The sequence below is a fragment of the Peromyscus maniculatus genome, chromosome 17, assembly GCF_049852395.1.
Source record: "Peromyscus maniculatus bairdii isolate BWxNUB_F1_BW_parent chromosome 17, HU_Pman_BW_mat_3.1, whole genome shotgun sequence".
NCBI classification, from domain to species: Eukaryota; Metazoa; Chordata; class Mammalia; order Rodentia; family Cricetidae; genus Peromyscus; species Peromyscus maniculatus.
The window spans coordinates 47,486,515-47,502,184 of record NC_134868.1 but is presented as its reverse complement, the minus strand read 5'-3'; the positions used below and the strand labels follow the sequence as shown (position 1 = coordinate 47,502,184).

At 49.4% G+C, this 15,670-nt stretch overlaps 1 protein-coding gene across 10 annotated transcripts in view; it reads right to left on the bottom strand.

Annotated features, from left to right (window-relative positions):
- Positions 1-15,670, bottom strand: part of Tacc1 (transforming acidic coiled-coil containing protein 1) — a 107,459-nt gene that overhangs the window by 56,556 nt on the left and 35,233 nt on the right. For 4 of the 10 annotated variants that reach the window (XM_042262505.2, XM_016001527.3, XM_076553807.1 and 1 more), the window contains exon 2: positions 2,351-2,466. The exons of 1 other annotated variant lie outside the window; for it this stretch is intronic. Coding sequence is in view for 5 of the 9 variants with exons in the window: in XM_016001527.3 (XP_015857013.1) it covers positions 2,351-2,466 (116 nt within the window). In the remaining 4 variants the exon portion in view is untranslated. Of the gene's footprint in view, positions 1-2,350; positions 2,467-2,881; positions 3,025-3,433; positions 3,781-15,670 lie in introns of those variants that run through there. 5 more of the 10 variants (XM_016001526.3, XM_006982954.4, XM_042262507.2 and 2 more) reach the window with 5 other exon arrangements.

The window sequence follows — 15,670 nt, the reverse complement described above, 5'->3', positions numbered from 1 at the left end:
ACTGCATGGTGACCAGGTGGTAAATCCAGTGGGATGGAGAAGCCACCTCCAAAGGACATCCATCCCAGAGCCCCTCCTCCATAAAGCAGCCCAACAGCCTTGCCAAAAGGAAGTCAGGCCCAGCACTTGAGAGGCTGGGGCACGGAGTTCAAGGCCAGCCTGGGCTACACGGGGAGACTCTTTTATTTATCTCCTAAACGACATCTTGGGTCAGCAAGATGGAGTGTTTACTGCTCCGCCTGACCAGAGACCTGAGTTCAGTCCCTACAACCAACATGGTGGAAGAACAGAGCCAATTCCTGAGTTGTCCTCCAAACACTACAGTGGCACATGCCCCTACCACCACCAAATAATAAATGCAAAAAAACAAATTTGTTTAAATTAAGAAATATGGGGATTGGGGGGGATTTAGCTCAGTGGTAGAGCGCTTGCCTAGCAAGCGCAAGGCCCTGGGTTCGGTCCTCAGCTCTGGGGGGGTGGGGGTGGGGGGGTGGGGATCATATGCCTGAAGCGGTGGCTGACAACTTTAATCCCAGTACCGGGGATGCAGAGGCAAATGGATCTCTGTTAAGTTCAAAGCCAGCTTGGTCTACACAGCAAGTTCCAGGCTAGCCATGGCTACACAGCTGAGGCCCTGTCTCACGAAAAGGAAATCAAAGCCTTTGTCACAATGAGTTGAACTGTGTCCCCAAGAAGATATGCTTAAAGACATAATCTACCAGAAATGTGCCCTAACTTGGAAATAGCACCTTTGGAGGTGCAGCGAGGTTAAAATGAGGTCACACTAGATTGGAGAGAGCACTGTATATTGAATGACTGGAGTCCTCGTGGCATGACCACGTGAAGACAGGCTTACATGGAAACCCACCATGTGATAAGGCCAAAAGGAATTAGGTTGCTGCAAGCCCAACCCCAAGGACTGTTGACCAGCAGCAGGAAGTTAGAAGAGACAAGAAGGGAGTTTTTCTCCAGTCCCATTTTGATCAGTTCCCGGGAACTATGAGAATAAACTTGTGTTGAGGCACTCGGCCTATGGTATTTTGTTCAGATGACCTCCAAGCCATTTTCTATCTCACTCAGAAAACCTGATCATCATTAACATTGCTTGGCCTGCCTCTCACCTTGCTGACTTCAGCTCCAGTGACTAGTCATTCCACTTGGGCAACACTGGCCTCTGTGGCTGCTCCTTCAGAAGGCATGATTCTCCACACCCTGGGGCCTCACTGCTTATGGGCTCCTCCTCTGCAGAAAGGGTTCTTCTCCCCCCCCCAAAAAATATACAAGTTTTGATCCCTCAATTCTCCCCTTTTAGGAGTCTGTTCAAGCTGCCTTCTCCACCAATTTCCCCTAAACTAACGTCCAGCATTTACTGACCATGCCCATAGGCCATGCCCCCTACCCACCCACCCCTGTTCTCCACAGAACTTAACACACCCCAACAGACAGATGTATCTTGCTTTTAACCCTTAAAAGGTTCACCTCCCTCCAAAATGTTGCTTAGTGAGATCAGGAATTCAACTTCTGTATCACAGTGCCTCTATGTACTGAAGGAACAAATTAATTCCTATTAGAACAAGTGAAATTTTGTTCAAAACTATGTAACAATAAACCGAGCAGGGTGGTACGGGCTTATCATTCCAGCAGTTGAAGACAGCAGGACCAGTCCAAGGTTATATTCAACTACTCAGTGAGCTTCAAGGCCAGCCTGAGCTATCCAAAAAAAAAAAAAAAAAAAAAAAAATCGACAAAAAAAGATTGCCATTAATTTAGCGGGCCAGAAGCATCTAGAATTAAAGGCCATGTCTGAGGTTGGGCTCTGGGGGGGACAGAAAAGAGTTATGTGTACCAGATTTTCTTGGTTAGACTGAAGGGCTCCCCACCGGTCTTCAGTAAAGGAAAGGCAAGGCAAGGAATTTTGAAACTGCTTAAGATTCCTAACTCAACAATCAACTCTTATCTATAATTTTGTGTCTAGCCACACCCTTGTAGGAAAAACAACTAGACTGTGGGATCTGTGAAGCCAGACCTAAACATAACCCGACCAGTTACCGCTGCAACTCAGTCTTTACTTATTCGGGATTGAGAAGGAATTTCTAACTGGTTGAGAGTATCAATAATCTCATACTCCAAATTCACGATCTCTCTTCAGAGAAGAAAGCTTTGGATCATCAAATGACCAAAGCGTTTATTTCACAAAACAAAAGGCAAGGGCCTTCCAAATCAGCAAGGAGACAACCTAACTTCTCTCAAGTGGTGCTCGAGGTACACACACACCCCTTTGTATGCCGCCCCCACCCCATTTTCTTTTTTAAGTTAAAACCAAAGAGGTAGAAATTTAAAGTTGTATTACCTTGGGTTTTGGCCTCAGGTTCTGTCAATCCTAGTGGTGAATCACAAGACTCCTTGAGAGGCGATCTGATTGGCGTTTCAGCTTCAGGAGTCTCAAAATTACCTTCAGAATCCGAGCTGCCAAGGGGGAAAAATGAGGCATTACCACAGTCAACGGTATTTCCAACTGCCTTTAAAAATGCACTTTTTCACAGAGGTGCGGGGTCCAGCACCTCGGTCTAACTTTGCAACCAACCAATCAATCCTCAACCCGGCTGAGAGAGGCTGCAGCAGTTTTTCGGCGGATGCCCAGCCAGCATCCTCGCTCCCCGAAATCTCTTCCGTCCTCTGGAGCTTCTCACCGGGACCACTTATTTTTGAGGTCATCTTTGCCTTTCACACTCGAAAGGGGGGTGGGGGGGGCAGGTTTTCCAATCGACTCTTTTCCTTTTAATAGACCCTTTTCCAGGGGCTTAAAACATTAATACCACCCCACCCACCCACCCCAAACTAAGCCAATTCTTTCATGCCCTGCTCCTTGGTAGGCCTCTACCTGTCTGAAAGTCACTCGAGGCTGCAAATGCCGTCACCTGCCTTCCACAATCACACGTGTGACAGGCAGCTCAGCAGAGACCACCATTTCTCACCAGCTGCCAGGGGCCTGTCATCATGCGATTCCTCTTTTTACCACGGCTGCATTTTAGGACACTGCGGGGCCGAGCAGGGCGGGGGAGCGATTTCCTGCCCACCGTGGGGGAGGAAAAAAAGCTACAAATGCCACCTGGCCTCATCCACTGACACTACCCGGTGTGACAGTGTCGGGAGCCGGGGTGTCGACGCTTAGGGAAAGCGACCCCGGCGCACCGGGGTGCGGAGACTGCGGATGCGGGGCTGGGTTCAGAAAGCTCACAAGCCAAGACAGGGGACGGAAAGCACACTGGGCAGACGCAACACGCCCGAACTTTCGGGTGGCACAGCGGGGGGACCCGGGGACCCCCCCCCCCCACACACACACACACACGGTGGCGCGCACACAGCAGCAGGACCCGCGGGGTCGGGGAGGACGGCGCGCGCCGGCATCTCGGCTGGGATGCGGTGTACTTGCCTGAAACTCAGGGATTTGGTCTCGGCTTGCGAGTCCTCCTCCTCCTCGGGGTCGCCCTCGGGACCCCCGGCTTCTTCCTCCCCGGCGCCCGCGCCGCGGACCGCGGACCACGTCCACTTGGCCCACTGCACGGGCGACAGGATCTGCCAGGGGCTGAACGCCATGAGCGCGGCCGCCCGCCCCTGCGGTGGGAAACGGCGGCCTCCTTCCTTCAAGATGGTGGGGCCCCCGTGACAGGCGCCGGCAGCGTCGCCGGCGACCCGCGGATGTGGCTCCAACGAGCGCCGTCGGGCCGGGCGCAGCGCTTCCTCCCACGGCCCGCAGCGCCGCTCGCCCCCGCGCCGCGCCGCGCCGCCCGCTCGCACCCGCCCACCCGCCTCTCCTTTCCCTCCCTCCCTCTATCTCCCCCTCTCTCCTCCTCCTCCTCTCTCTCTGCACCGCTTGGCTCCGGGGTCCCCTCCCGCCTCCAGCAGCCCCGGCCGCCGCGGAGCCGCGCCCCTGGAGCCGCCCCCTCGGACCGAACTACTGGATCGGCGCGCGGGGGCGACCGCTGCCGATCGGAAGCGCGCTGCCGCCACCACCACCACCACTACCACCACCACCCCCCGTCGCCGCGCTGGTCGCGCCCGGCCTGGGTCCGGCAGGGGCGACCCGACCGCGCTCGCCCTCCCCGCGGGGACCCGCGCCTGGCTGCTCGCGGCGCTGCTCGGCGCGGCGCCGACGTCCGTTTCCGAGCGTGTGCGCGCGCCGCTGCGCCTTTCCTCTTCCCCTTTCATCGGCCCTTCCTGCCGTTAGGACTTTATGGCGTGGCGGACGGTGGACCGCACAGAAGTTAAGCCCTTTATTTAAAAACAAACACACACACACACACAAAAAAGGGAACCTAGGTAGACTGTTGTACCCGCTCCCTGACATCTCCATCCCCATTACTCGCAGCATTTGGAAGGTTCCCCCAGCCAAGACAAGAATTGAAGATGCCTTGCCTGGACCAAACCACACTTCACAGGGGCTCTGGAGTGGCCAGACCTAGGATAGAGGCTACAAAATTGCCCCCTGACAAGACAGCCTGAGCGGTTTCCCGTTGTCCTTTCTTTTCATAACTTGAAGGCTTTTTTTTTTTTTTCCAGATAATTTCTAGGGCTCTGGTTACTGATGTCATTTGCCGCTTCAGTACAAAGCCAGCAGGCCTGGTGACCGCAGCCTGTGGGATAAAATCGTTTTATCTTTGGAGGCGAAGAGAAGAGTTTGTTTGGTTTTTTGTTTTTGTTTTTTTTCCTTCATCTTTGAAGGATTCAGCGAAGGGACTGCCCCAGGCCCTCTCTCCTAAGTGAACCCGCTGTCTCCAATTCTTGAGATGCTTGGTGCGACAATAATGCGTGTCTTGTGCTGCTGTCGTTTCTCAGTCTCTGAGAATCTGAGATGTGGCCACAATTCCCCCAGAGAGTGCGCCTCCAAAATCCAGGCCAAGGTCACGCCGAAACTTGCAGGACACGGAGGATCTCCCCTGAGAGGAGTTGGCACTGTGTAGACTGCTGATGAATCACAAAGGTCTTACACACTCAGTCACAAAGCAAACATGGGAGATAAGGCTTGGCAGGTATCCTGCCATAATGAAAAGGCAGGAGGATGCTTTGGAATCCATTGCTGCTTCTTGCCAGAGATAAACAAGAGTGTCGTAAGACTTGGAAAAAAAACAAAGTATGCAGAAGTCATTTTGTTTTAGGTCTACAAGAACTATGCCAACGCTATCCAACTGTTGGTCACCAAGTAAATCTTTAGCTTAGAAATCCCTTAGGTTTCTCCGTTTGATATAAGTATCCTGTGGCCTGGAAATAATGTAAGGCTGTACCCGGGTCTTGATCATTCTTCCTCAATAGTGCTAGAATCTTTTTCCCTTCTCTCCATCTTTGGTATAGTTCCTGTGCACTCCCTAACCCCTTAGAACGTCAGTCTCTTAGCTGGCTTTCCTCTGCCTAGCTGATCCTGCTTCCCTGGGTCCCTCAGAGGGGACCTAGATCTAACCTTTATATGCCCAAGAACACCTCGGAGATCGTAAAAGCACAAACTGACACTGGGATGTAGCTCAGAGGGAGCGGCTTGTCTAGCATGCACAGGGACCTGAATTCCATTCCTAGCCGTAAGGAAGGGGTGAGGGGGTGAGGATGCATAGACAGTTGTATGTGTATTATAACGTCCTTGAGGAACTGTCAGAGGGTAAACCTGGCAAACGATATCTAACTTAAGCCAACATCTAGCTTAAGATATCGGCAAACAATATCTGAACTTACTTCTAGAACAGTTTTGGCCTGTGGAGCTTTCTGCATCCCTGAAATACACCTCTTCTCCCACCTGAATCCCAAGTCCCCCCCCCAAAAAAAAAGATCCCTGGCCTTGGCTAGGCAAACTTCTCTCATCACCCAGCTCAATGGCCTCCTGTGGGAAAGCAACTCTGTGCTGTGTGTCCTTCTTATACCTGAACATTCATGGAGACCGTGACTGTGGCCCTTAGTTGAAAGAGTGGAAAGGGGCATTCTTAGTAGTGACCTGGGGACAGCAAGCATAAGCCACGCCTGTCTCAGGATGCAAGGTCACCCTACACTTAGCACAGCATATGCAACATGTTTATTTACGTATACTCCTCCTACTTTTGAACCATAAAATTCCAAAGGCCAGAGACCATGTCATACTTATGATACATTTTTGTCTCTCCAGAAACCTAAGGACAAGAGCACACAATCAATCGATGTTCAATAAATTATATAAACAAACATACTAGTTTCCATTTGTCTTTCCAAGTTTGACTAAGCTCCCAGGGAAGCTACATGTTTCGTTTGGGTTTTTTGAGACAGGGTTTCTCTGTGTAGTTTTGGAGCCTGTCCTGGAACTCTCTCTATAGCCCAGGCTGGCCTCGAACTCACAGAGCTCCACCGGCCTCTGCCTCCTGAGTGCTGGGATTAAAGGCGTGTGCCACCACCGCCCGGCAAGGGCAGCTCTGTAAAGCAGCAGCTTGAGATGACAGAAGCAGACACCCAAGTTTCCAAAACGCCCGTCTTGTTCGCGTCTAGGACTCAGAGTCAAGAGCAACAAGTAACTCGCTCTGTAGCCTTCACGGAAGTTGAGTCAGTCTGACGCGTTCGTTTCCCTGTAATTCTGGAAAAGGCGAACCATGGCCTAGCTGCCACTCTGAGCCTCACTAAACAGAATGTCTGCAGATACATAACCGAGCAGCCAAGAAACCTACTTGTTTTGGAATTGACCTTAAGCTGAGAAAGGGCCTTTTATTCTTTTCCATGGCTTCTTGCCCTTCCCAGAAGCAATGGAACAATATAACAGGAAAGTCTAAAATACAATTCCCCGGGGCTGGAGATGTAGCTCTGTGGTATAGCACCAGGTGCTTAGCATGCATGGGGCTCTGGGTTCAATTCCCACTCACAAAAATAACTCCTTCAAAGCATGCTATAAATGATGGCCAGGTCAAGCATGATGTAGCAACCAAGGCTGCAGAGGGGTCTGCAAAATGGGTATCTTCAGTAAAAGTTAAAGAAACCGAGGGGGGGGGCTGAGAGATGGCTCGGTGGTTGGAAGCACTAATTGCTGTTGCACAGGACCCAGGTTCAGTTCCCACCACCTACAAGGCTACTTACAACCATCCTTAACTCTAGTTCTAGGTACTTGACATCCTCTTCTGGCTTTCGGGGGCAACAGGCATGCACAAGTGGTATACGTACATACATGCAGGCAAAGCACACATGCACATAAATAAATCTACAAATCAACTGAGTAAACAAACTCTGACCGCCTAACACTCTGCTGGCCCAAATTCTTGTCAGGCTCCCCTAAGCCTCAGCATGCCTCCACCCTGAGCTATCTTTGTTCTCCTAGAATCTAGTTTTATCCGGAATCCTGCAGGTTCGGTTGGGTGGAAATCTCCACCCTCATTCTCTCCCACGGGCCTGCCTTCGGTAAGAATCTTGTCAAGTAGGTTTAGCCGGAATCATCCCGTGGCCCCCCAGAACTTCCTCTTAGTAATTTTTCAGTCAGTGATACAACCTCACTCAATGCAGGTCCCTGCCTATAGATACTCAGTTGTCCTTGTGTTTGGGCTTAAACCAGATCTCTATTTTACAAAACGCTAGCAGGGTCGTCCCTTAAATGAAGTCTTCCATATTTAACAAGAGTCACAACAGACTTCTCGTTAACAAGCAAGCCATTATTTCGTAGCGTAACCACTGTGAGAAGACCTGTGAGGACAGGGTCGGATGAGAGAGGCAGGTCAGGCGAGGCCTCACTGTGATCAATTTTTCTACATAGCAGACCTGTTAAGGAGTGTAGACCTTGCTGGAATAGGGGGAGCAAACACAAAAGCCCACCCAGCTTATCAACGGGCATAGCTCTCTCATAGCTGAGAGATCCGGCAGGCCCCGTTACCCATCTTCCATACAACACCCAAATCTTGGCTGTTATACCATATCTTTTAATATCATAATTGTTCTCGCTCATGTAAACCGTTGAAATCGGGTGCAGCTCAAGGACCAGCCAAAGTCACCTCGTGTGCACCTTCTAGGCCCATGGAACCTGAACAGGCAAAGAGGAGAGCATTCATGCTTTAAAGCAAGGAACTCGTGGCTCCATTTAGAAAGACCGTAGATCATTCTGGAAGCAACTTTGGGAGGCCTGGATTAAAAGACTCAGGACTGAGAGGACCCAAGAAATTGCATATTGTCTGCCCGGAAACTGCGCAGATAATAGCTCCTCTCACAGAAGCAAGATTCAAATTAGGGGTTGCTCAGTTCTTTCAGTCCACTTGGTCAGTAAGTTATGAGAATGTAAGTAACCCCAGCACTCGGGAAACACTATTACAGCGGAAGGCACAGAAAGTCCAGGCTGCCTTAAAAACAAACAAAAACTATTGTTGACCACCCGTGGACACAAGGCGGCATTTACGATATGAATGTGAAGAGGCGAGGAAAGAGGGCAGGGCCACGGTGGCACTCGGGAATCCCAAGAAAGTGCCTGTTTTCTGTCTTTCTTTATTGAGAGAGGGTCTCACTACCTAACCCTGACTGGCCTGGAACTTGCTATGTAGACCAGGCTGGCCTCGAACTCCCAGAGCACTTCCTTCCTCTGTCTCTCGAGTGCTAGGATTAAAGACATGTACCACCGTCCCCAGCTTCATGTCCATTGTCTAACATCCAAATGAAATTTTCATCTGGTTAAACCCGAACTCAAGATAATCCTCCGGGCTCAGCCTCCAGAGTGTTGGGACTATAGGAGTACACCACCATGTCTAACTACAGTTTAAGGATTTGATTAGTGGTTGGCAAGACAGCTCAGCAGTTAAGAGCACTTTCTGTTCTTCCAGAAGATGTAAATCTGGTTCCTAGCCACCCATGTTGGGAGCTGTGCTGGCTAGTCTTATGTCAACATGACATAACCTAACCCTAACTCTAACCCTACAGTCATCTGAAAGGAGGAAAGTCAATTGAGAAAACCCGGCCTTCGTAAGCTACGGCTGTAGGCAAGCCTGGAAGGCATTTGCTTAATTAGAGATTGATCGGGGAGGTCTCAGCCTATGGTGGATGGTTCCATTCCTGCGCTAGTGGTCCTAGGTTCTATAAGAAAGCAGGCTGAGCAAGCCAGTAAGCAGCACCTCTGCATCAGCTCCTGCCTCTAGGATCCTGCCTAAATTCCTGTCCTGACTTCCTTCAATGATGGACTACAATGTCAAGTGTAAGCCAAAGAAACCCTTCCTTCCCCAACTTGTTTTTTGATCACAGTGTTTCATCGCAGAAATAAAAACCCTAACTGCAACCTCTTGTAACTCCAGCTCCAGAGGATCTGACGCCCTCTCTGGTCCTCTCCGGGCACTTTCATACATGTGGCACACATTCACACAGACACATGCACATACAGATAAGTAAAAATAAACATCTTTAAAAAAATTTTTTTTGATGAGCAAAATATGTGCCTAACTCAACCAAGATTAAATGCCAGAATGAGAGCTGAGAATGTGGCTCAGTGGTAGGGCACTTGTCCAGTATGCTCAAGGTCCTGAGTTCAACACCCAGTCCTGCAACAAGTAAATAAAATAAATAAATAAATTCCAGATTGATGATGCAAGCAAAATTGCTAGGCTTCTCCAAACCCCTTAGGAAAGGTACAGGCCTCTGCAAATTGAAATAGCAGCTAGCAATGATACGTAGGGCCTCAGTGGGACCCTAGTAGAGCACCTCTAGTCTCCACAGGATAATGATTTCCAAGAGATGAAGGAATTTCCTTGGTGGGCATTACAACAACCTGACTACTGACCGCTCTCCCCACACTGGCCAAGCTCACCACCCGCAGCTGCCGGCTTTTTCCTCCTTGCCTTCTCAAAGCCCAGAATGTCCCTAGGGTGTAATGGTAGGTAGGGTCTTCTACCGATAAGGCTCTTCTAATCAAGTGATTTCATCGGTCCTCACAATCCCTCCCCTCGGGTAGACGGGCTGGGCGAGATTTATTCTCTTTTGGGGATAAGGTAACGGAAGCAGAAAAGGCAACCTGCCAGCCTGAAGTCACAGACAGGGCAGGGAAGTGCCCGTCTGCTGCCCTAACTCCGCTCTCAGAACTTGCTCTTCCTTGCTCTCTACCCTAGGCGGAAGCGGACTCACCTCCCAGCTCCACTGTAGTCCATCTTAGCATCGGTTCTTCTGCCTGCTCCCTCCTTCCCTGGACAGCTTACTAAGCCACAGCTGGGAAGAAGACTGTGACTTGCTGCTATAAAGAACTACCACTGTGCCAGGCGGTGATGGCACACACCTCTAATCCCAGCCCTCAGAGGGAGAGGCAAAGGGAGGCAGAGGCAGGCGGGTCTCTGTGTTCAAGGCCAGCCTGGTCTACAGAGTGAGTGCCATTTCTGGCAGGAGGCCGGTGGTCACCCCACATGCTGTTGGGTCCTCCCACAGTCCCGGCACGAAGTTTCTGCTAATGCCAGTTCAGCACTGTCCATTAGAGCATTGGACAGCTTGTAACTATGTTAACATCGTCTTATCGAGAGGGTTGCGACTTAGGTTGACGTCTTAGTCTTGGGAGAGGGGTGTTATCATAGAGCCCGAAACTGTCATCACTAAGGGATGACAATGTTCTCTTCACTCTCCAGCCACACCCAAATCAAGGAATGTGTACTCCCCATCTACCCTGAAAATTACATCAGAGAAACTCCTTCTTAAATCTGTTTGTTTTTCTGGTCTCACGATGTGGTCCTAGTTGGTACTAACGTACTCTCCTGCCTCTGTCTTCCGAGTGCTGGAATTGTCTGTGTGTGTGCTCTGTTAGTTTTCAGAGACTCTGGGGACAACCACACCTGTTTTATGATGTTTACAATAAACAGGGTCATGAACAAACCAGGTGTGTTGGGGTCTTTGCTGTTCTCATTCATCGCTGTCACACTTCCTGGCTCTGTTTATAGACCCCATAAGGAAGTTCACTTTAGGGGGCTGGAGAGATGGCGCCTGAGAGCATCGTCTGCTCTTCCAGGAGACCCGGGTCAACACCCACATGGCACTTCACACCTGTCTGTAACTCCAGTTCCTGGGCTTCTGACACTCCCATACAGACATACATGCAGGCAAAACACCAATGTCCATAAAATAAAAAGAAATGATTAAGAAAAAAAGAAAGTTCACTTTAGTTCACTACCCTGGGATACAAGGAGCAGTTGTTTTTTTGGGGGAGGGGTTTGGGGGGGGCGGGGTTTCGAGACAGGGTTTCTCTGTGTAGCTTTAGGGCCTTTCCTGAAACTCACTTGGTAGCCCAGGCTGGCCTCGAACTCACAGAGATCCGCCTGGCTCTGCCTCCCGAGTGCTGGAATTAAAGGCATGCGCCACCACTGCCCGGAGCAGTTGTTAAGTATCAAAGACATAAACATAACTAGGTCAGTCTGTTTATTCCAAGTGAGGGAAATAACCCAAATGGTAGCCCCAAGTCTTCCACAAACCCTAACTTTAAAAGAGGCAAAGCCAAAGCAAACACAAAGGTCTACTTACTGCAGAAAATGACCATCAGATTTAGAAACAGCTCCTACTCCGATAGATAGGCTTTGTCTGTCCCAGGGACCTCGCTGCATTTCCAACCAGAGCACTCCTGCTAGAGGGGACATTATCCCACAAGACTGATTATAATTACCTGTACTGGGGAAGCACCTTATCTCCTGTGTTTAATATCTCTCTCTCTCTCTCTCTCTCTCTCTCTCTCTCTCTCTCTCTCTCTCTCTCTCTCTTCCCTCCCTTCCTTTCTTCTCTCTCCCCCTCTCATCTTCTCTCCCCTTTTTTTCTCTCTCCCGCTTTCTCCCCTCCCTTCTCTCTCTCCCCTTTTCCCCTCTTCTCTCTTTCTCTCTCCCCTCTTCCCGTCTCCTCCTCCTTCCCCTCTCTCTTTCCCTCTCTTCTCTTCTCTTCTCTTCTCTTCTCTTCTCTTCTCTTCTCTTCTCTTCTCTTCTCTTCTCTTCTCTCTCCCCCACACCTCCCTCTCTCCTTCCCTCCAGTGATGGGGCTTCTAACACACTAGAAAAACAACTCTACCACAGAGCTATGTCCCCATCCGGAACTCAGCTTCCCCTCAAACAAAGTCCACACTAAGAAAGCGGGCCATCTCTCCGGCTCCATGTTTTAGATGCTTGAAAACAAAACAAAACAAAACCAGCCAATTGTTAAGAAAGGAACAGCTCTAGACGACACTTTAACCAGGAGTGGAGGAGACGGTTCAGCAGGTAAGTACAGGTGCTGCACAGGCATGATGACCTGAGTTCGAATCCCCAACACAGCATAAAGAGCCAAGTCTGGAGCCTGTGAAGGGCGGGGATAGGAAGGAAGGTTGTGGGGCTTGCTGACCACCAGGCCAGGTCCAGGTTCAGGGAGAGACTCTGTCTTAAAGAAATAAAGCAGAAGTGATGGAACAAAGACCCTTGATGTCCTCCTCAGGCCTGAGGGTACATGTACCCCTACACATACACACATGAGCAGGCACCACTCACACACACCACATACACACACATGAGCATGCACCACTCACACACACCACACACTCACACACAAGCAGACACCACTCACACACACCATATACTCACACACCACATACACACATGAGCATACACCACTCACACACACCGCATATACACACACACACACATGAGCATGCAACACACACACACATACACACACACACACACACACACACACACACACACACACACACATACACACAGATAGTATGTCAGGACCTAGAAAGACGGTTCAGTGGATAAGGTGCCTGCTGCACACGCATGAACACCTGAGCTCAGATCCCCAGCACCCAGGATGAAGAGGTTGACATGGTAACTCGGGTCTGTAACCCCAGGACTTGGGAATGTCGCTAGGTGGATCCCTAGAGCTCACTGGCCAGCCAGCCTTGCCAAATCGATGAGATCCAGATGCTGTTAGACTCTGTCTCAAAAAGGAAAGGGTGGTGGAGGAAGATATCTGATCTGGGCCTCTGGCCTCCACACAGACGTGCAAGCATGCGCAGGTGCATCCACACACACCCACACACCTCCACATGAACATATACCAGAGAGAGAGAGAGATTATGATGCATGTCCTAGGGTGACTATTGCTGTGATGAAACACCATGACCAAAGCAACTTGGGGAGGAAAATATTTATTAGCTGTATGGTCCGACGCAGCCCCACGGTCCCGTGGCCACTTAAAAAATAATCATTCAGAGGCTTGTATTAATTACCAATTGTATGGCCTATGGCAGGCTTCTTGCTAGCTAGCTCTTATAACTTAACCCATTTCTATTAATCTATAAGTTGCCACGTGGCCATGGCATTACCGGTCTGCTGGCATCTTGCTGCTCCTTAGGAGGCAGCTGGTGTCTCCCCTGCCTCTCCTTTCTTCTCTCCATGTATCTGCTTGGATTTCCTGCCTCCCTCTAAGCTGCCTCATCAGAGGCCAATGCGACTTTATCAACCAATCAAAGCAACACATATTCACAGCATACAGAAAGACATCCCAGAGCAATTACCCTTACATTTCCACATCACTGTTCATCATTAAAGAAAGTCAGGGCAGTAACTCAAGCAGGACAGGAACCTGGAGGCAGGAGCTGACTGATGCAGAGGCCATGGAGGGGTGCTGCTTACTGGATTGCTCCCCATGATTTGCTCAGCCTGCTTTCTTATAGAACCCAGGACCACCAGCCCAGGGATGGCATCACCCACAGTGAACTGGGCCCTCCCCCATCAATCACTAATTAAGAAAATGCCCTACAGGCTTGCCTACAGCCTGATCTTAGGGAAGCATCCTCTCAACTGAGGCCCCCTCTCCTCTGATGACTCAGGTTTGTGTCAGGTTGACACAAAATTAGCCAGCACAATTCATTCATGCAAAAACAGGAAGATCTCTATTCTTTAAACCAGCAGAAAGCTCAGGAAAGGAGCCAGAATTAAGCATTTATCATATGATAAAGATATTACAACATAATAAAAAGGATGGTTGCCTAAGAGACGTGTGAAGAATATTGGTTAACAATGGAAAAAATGATGGGCAGAAACTCTTACCTCAGAGTATATATCAAAAGACACTCCAGATGGATCCGATGGCTAAATACTAAAAATCAAGCCATGGGGAGAAAGCAGTCTAGAAACAACAGAATCTGTCAATGCTCTGTAAGAAGGATGCCAGTCCAACTCAGCAGTAATTAATGAAACCACACACAAAATCAAATCCCAGATTTATTGGGCTACATATGGAAAGGAAGGCTTGTAAATGTGCGTCTTCAAATTAAAAGGCAAACAGCGGGCTGGGGCGGGGGGAGACGGGACACAAAGGAAGTTCCTGTTACCTTATAAACTTGTGAAAACCTGGAGTTCACACAAATCTCAACTGGGAACCTGACAGTCACAGCGAATCAAACAATTGTCACGCTTTCTAGGTACCACACAACTGCCAAGTACTTGACCTGAGCTCTCAGATTCAGTCCCTGCCTTGAATCCCACAGTGGGGGGGGGGGTAATAGGGGGTGCTTAATATGGGTCTTTTAGGTTGGCTGGCTAGTGAGTGCTAGAGAGTGAATATAATCTAGAACCTTATGATTGGGGAACTTTCCTATTCTGTATCACACAGACACACTTGTACTCCAGACTGGAAAAGGGAATCAGAATGTACATGTTATTACTCTCTTTGTACACATTGTGCTGAGTTAAACCCCCAGCCGAGATGCCCCTGCAAGCATACAAGGTTGGGTGGTGCATATACGCAATGGAGTACTACTCAGCAGAGAACAACAATGACGCCGGGAGGTGGTGGCGCAAGCCTTTAATCCCAGCACTCGGGAGGCAGAGGCAGGCGGATCTCTGTGAGTTCGAGGCCAGTCTGGGCTACCAAATGAGTTCCAGGAAAGGTGCAAAGCTACACAGAGAAACCCTGTCTCAAAAAAAAAAAAAAAAAAAAAAAAAAGAGAGAGAGAGAGAAAAAGAAAAAGAAAAACAATGACAGCATGAAATTTGCAGGCAAATGGATGGAACTAGAAAATATCATCCTGAGTGAGGTAACCCAAACCCAGAAGGACAAACATGGTATGTACTCACTCATAAGTGGATTCTAGATATAAAGCAAAGAACAATCGGACTGCAACCCACAGATCCAGGGAGGCTACATAGCAGGGGGGACCCTAGGATAACTGTGGCTTATAATAAGTTTTGGTTTTACTCAATCACTGGGCAAGCCTCAATGAAACATTTCACTATTAGGATAAGAATTTATACTGTATCAAGCTGATAATAGAAAAAAGAAAGAGAGAAAGGAAGGAAGGAAGGAAGGAAGGAAGGAAGGAAGGAAGGAAGGAAGGAAGGAAGGAAGGAAGGAAGGAAGAATACAAGGTTGGCACCAGCACACACTGACGGGACCGAGCAAACATCCACAGGATGAGGGAAGGTGCAGGGGATGATGACGAGAAACAGACAAAATGGGGCAAAAGGTTCTTGAGAACTGGACCAGAGGGGTGAGCCTGAGTTCCTGAATGACTGCCATCCACTTCCCCTTATAGGCTATCTGCCTGGAGATGAGAGGAAGACAGATTTTTCTTTTTTTTTTTTTTTTTTTGGTTTTTCGAGACAGGGTTTCTCTGTGTAGCTTTTGGAACCTGTCCTAGATCTCGCTCTGTAGACCAGGCTGGCCTCGAACTCACAGAGATCTGCCTCACTCTGCCTCTCCAGTGCTGGGA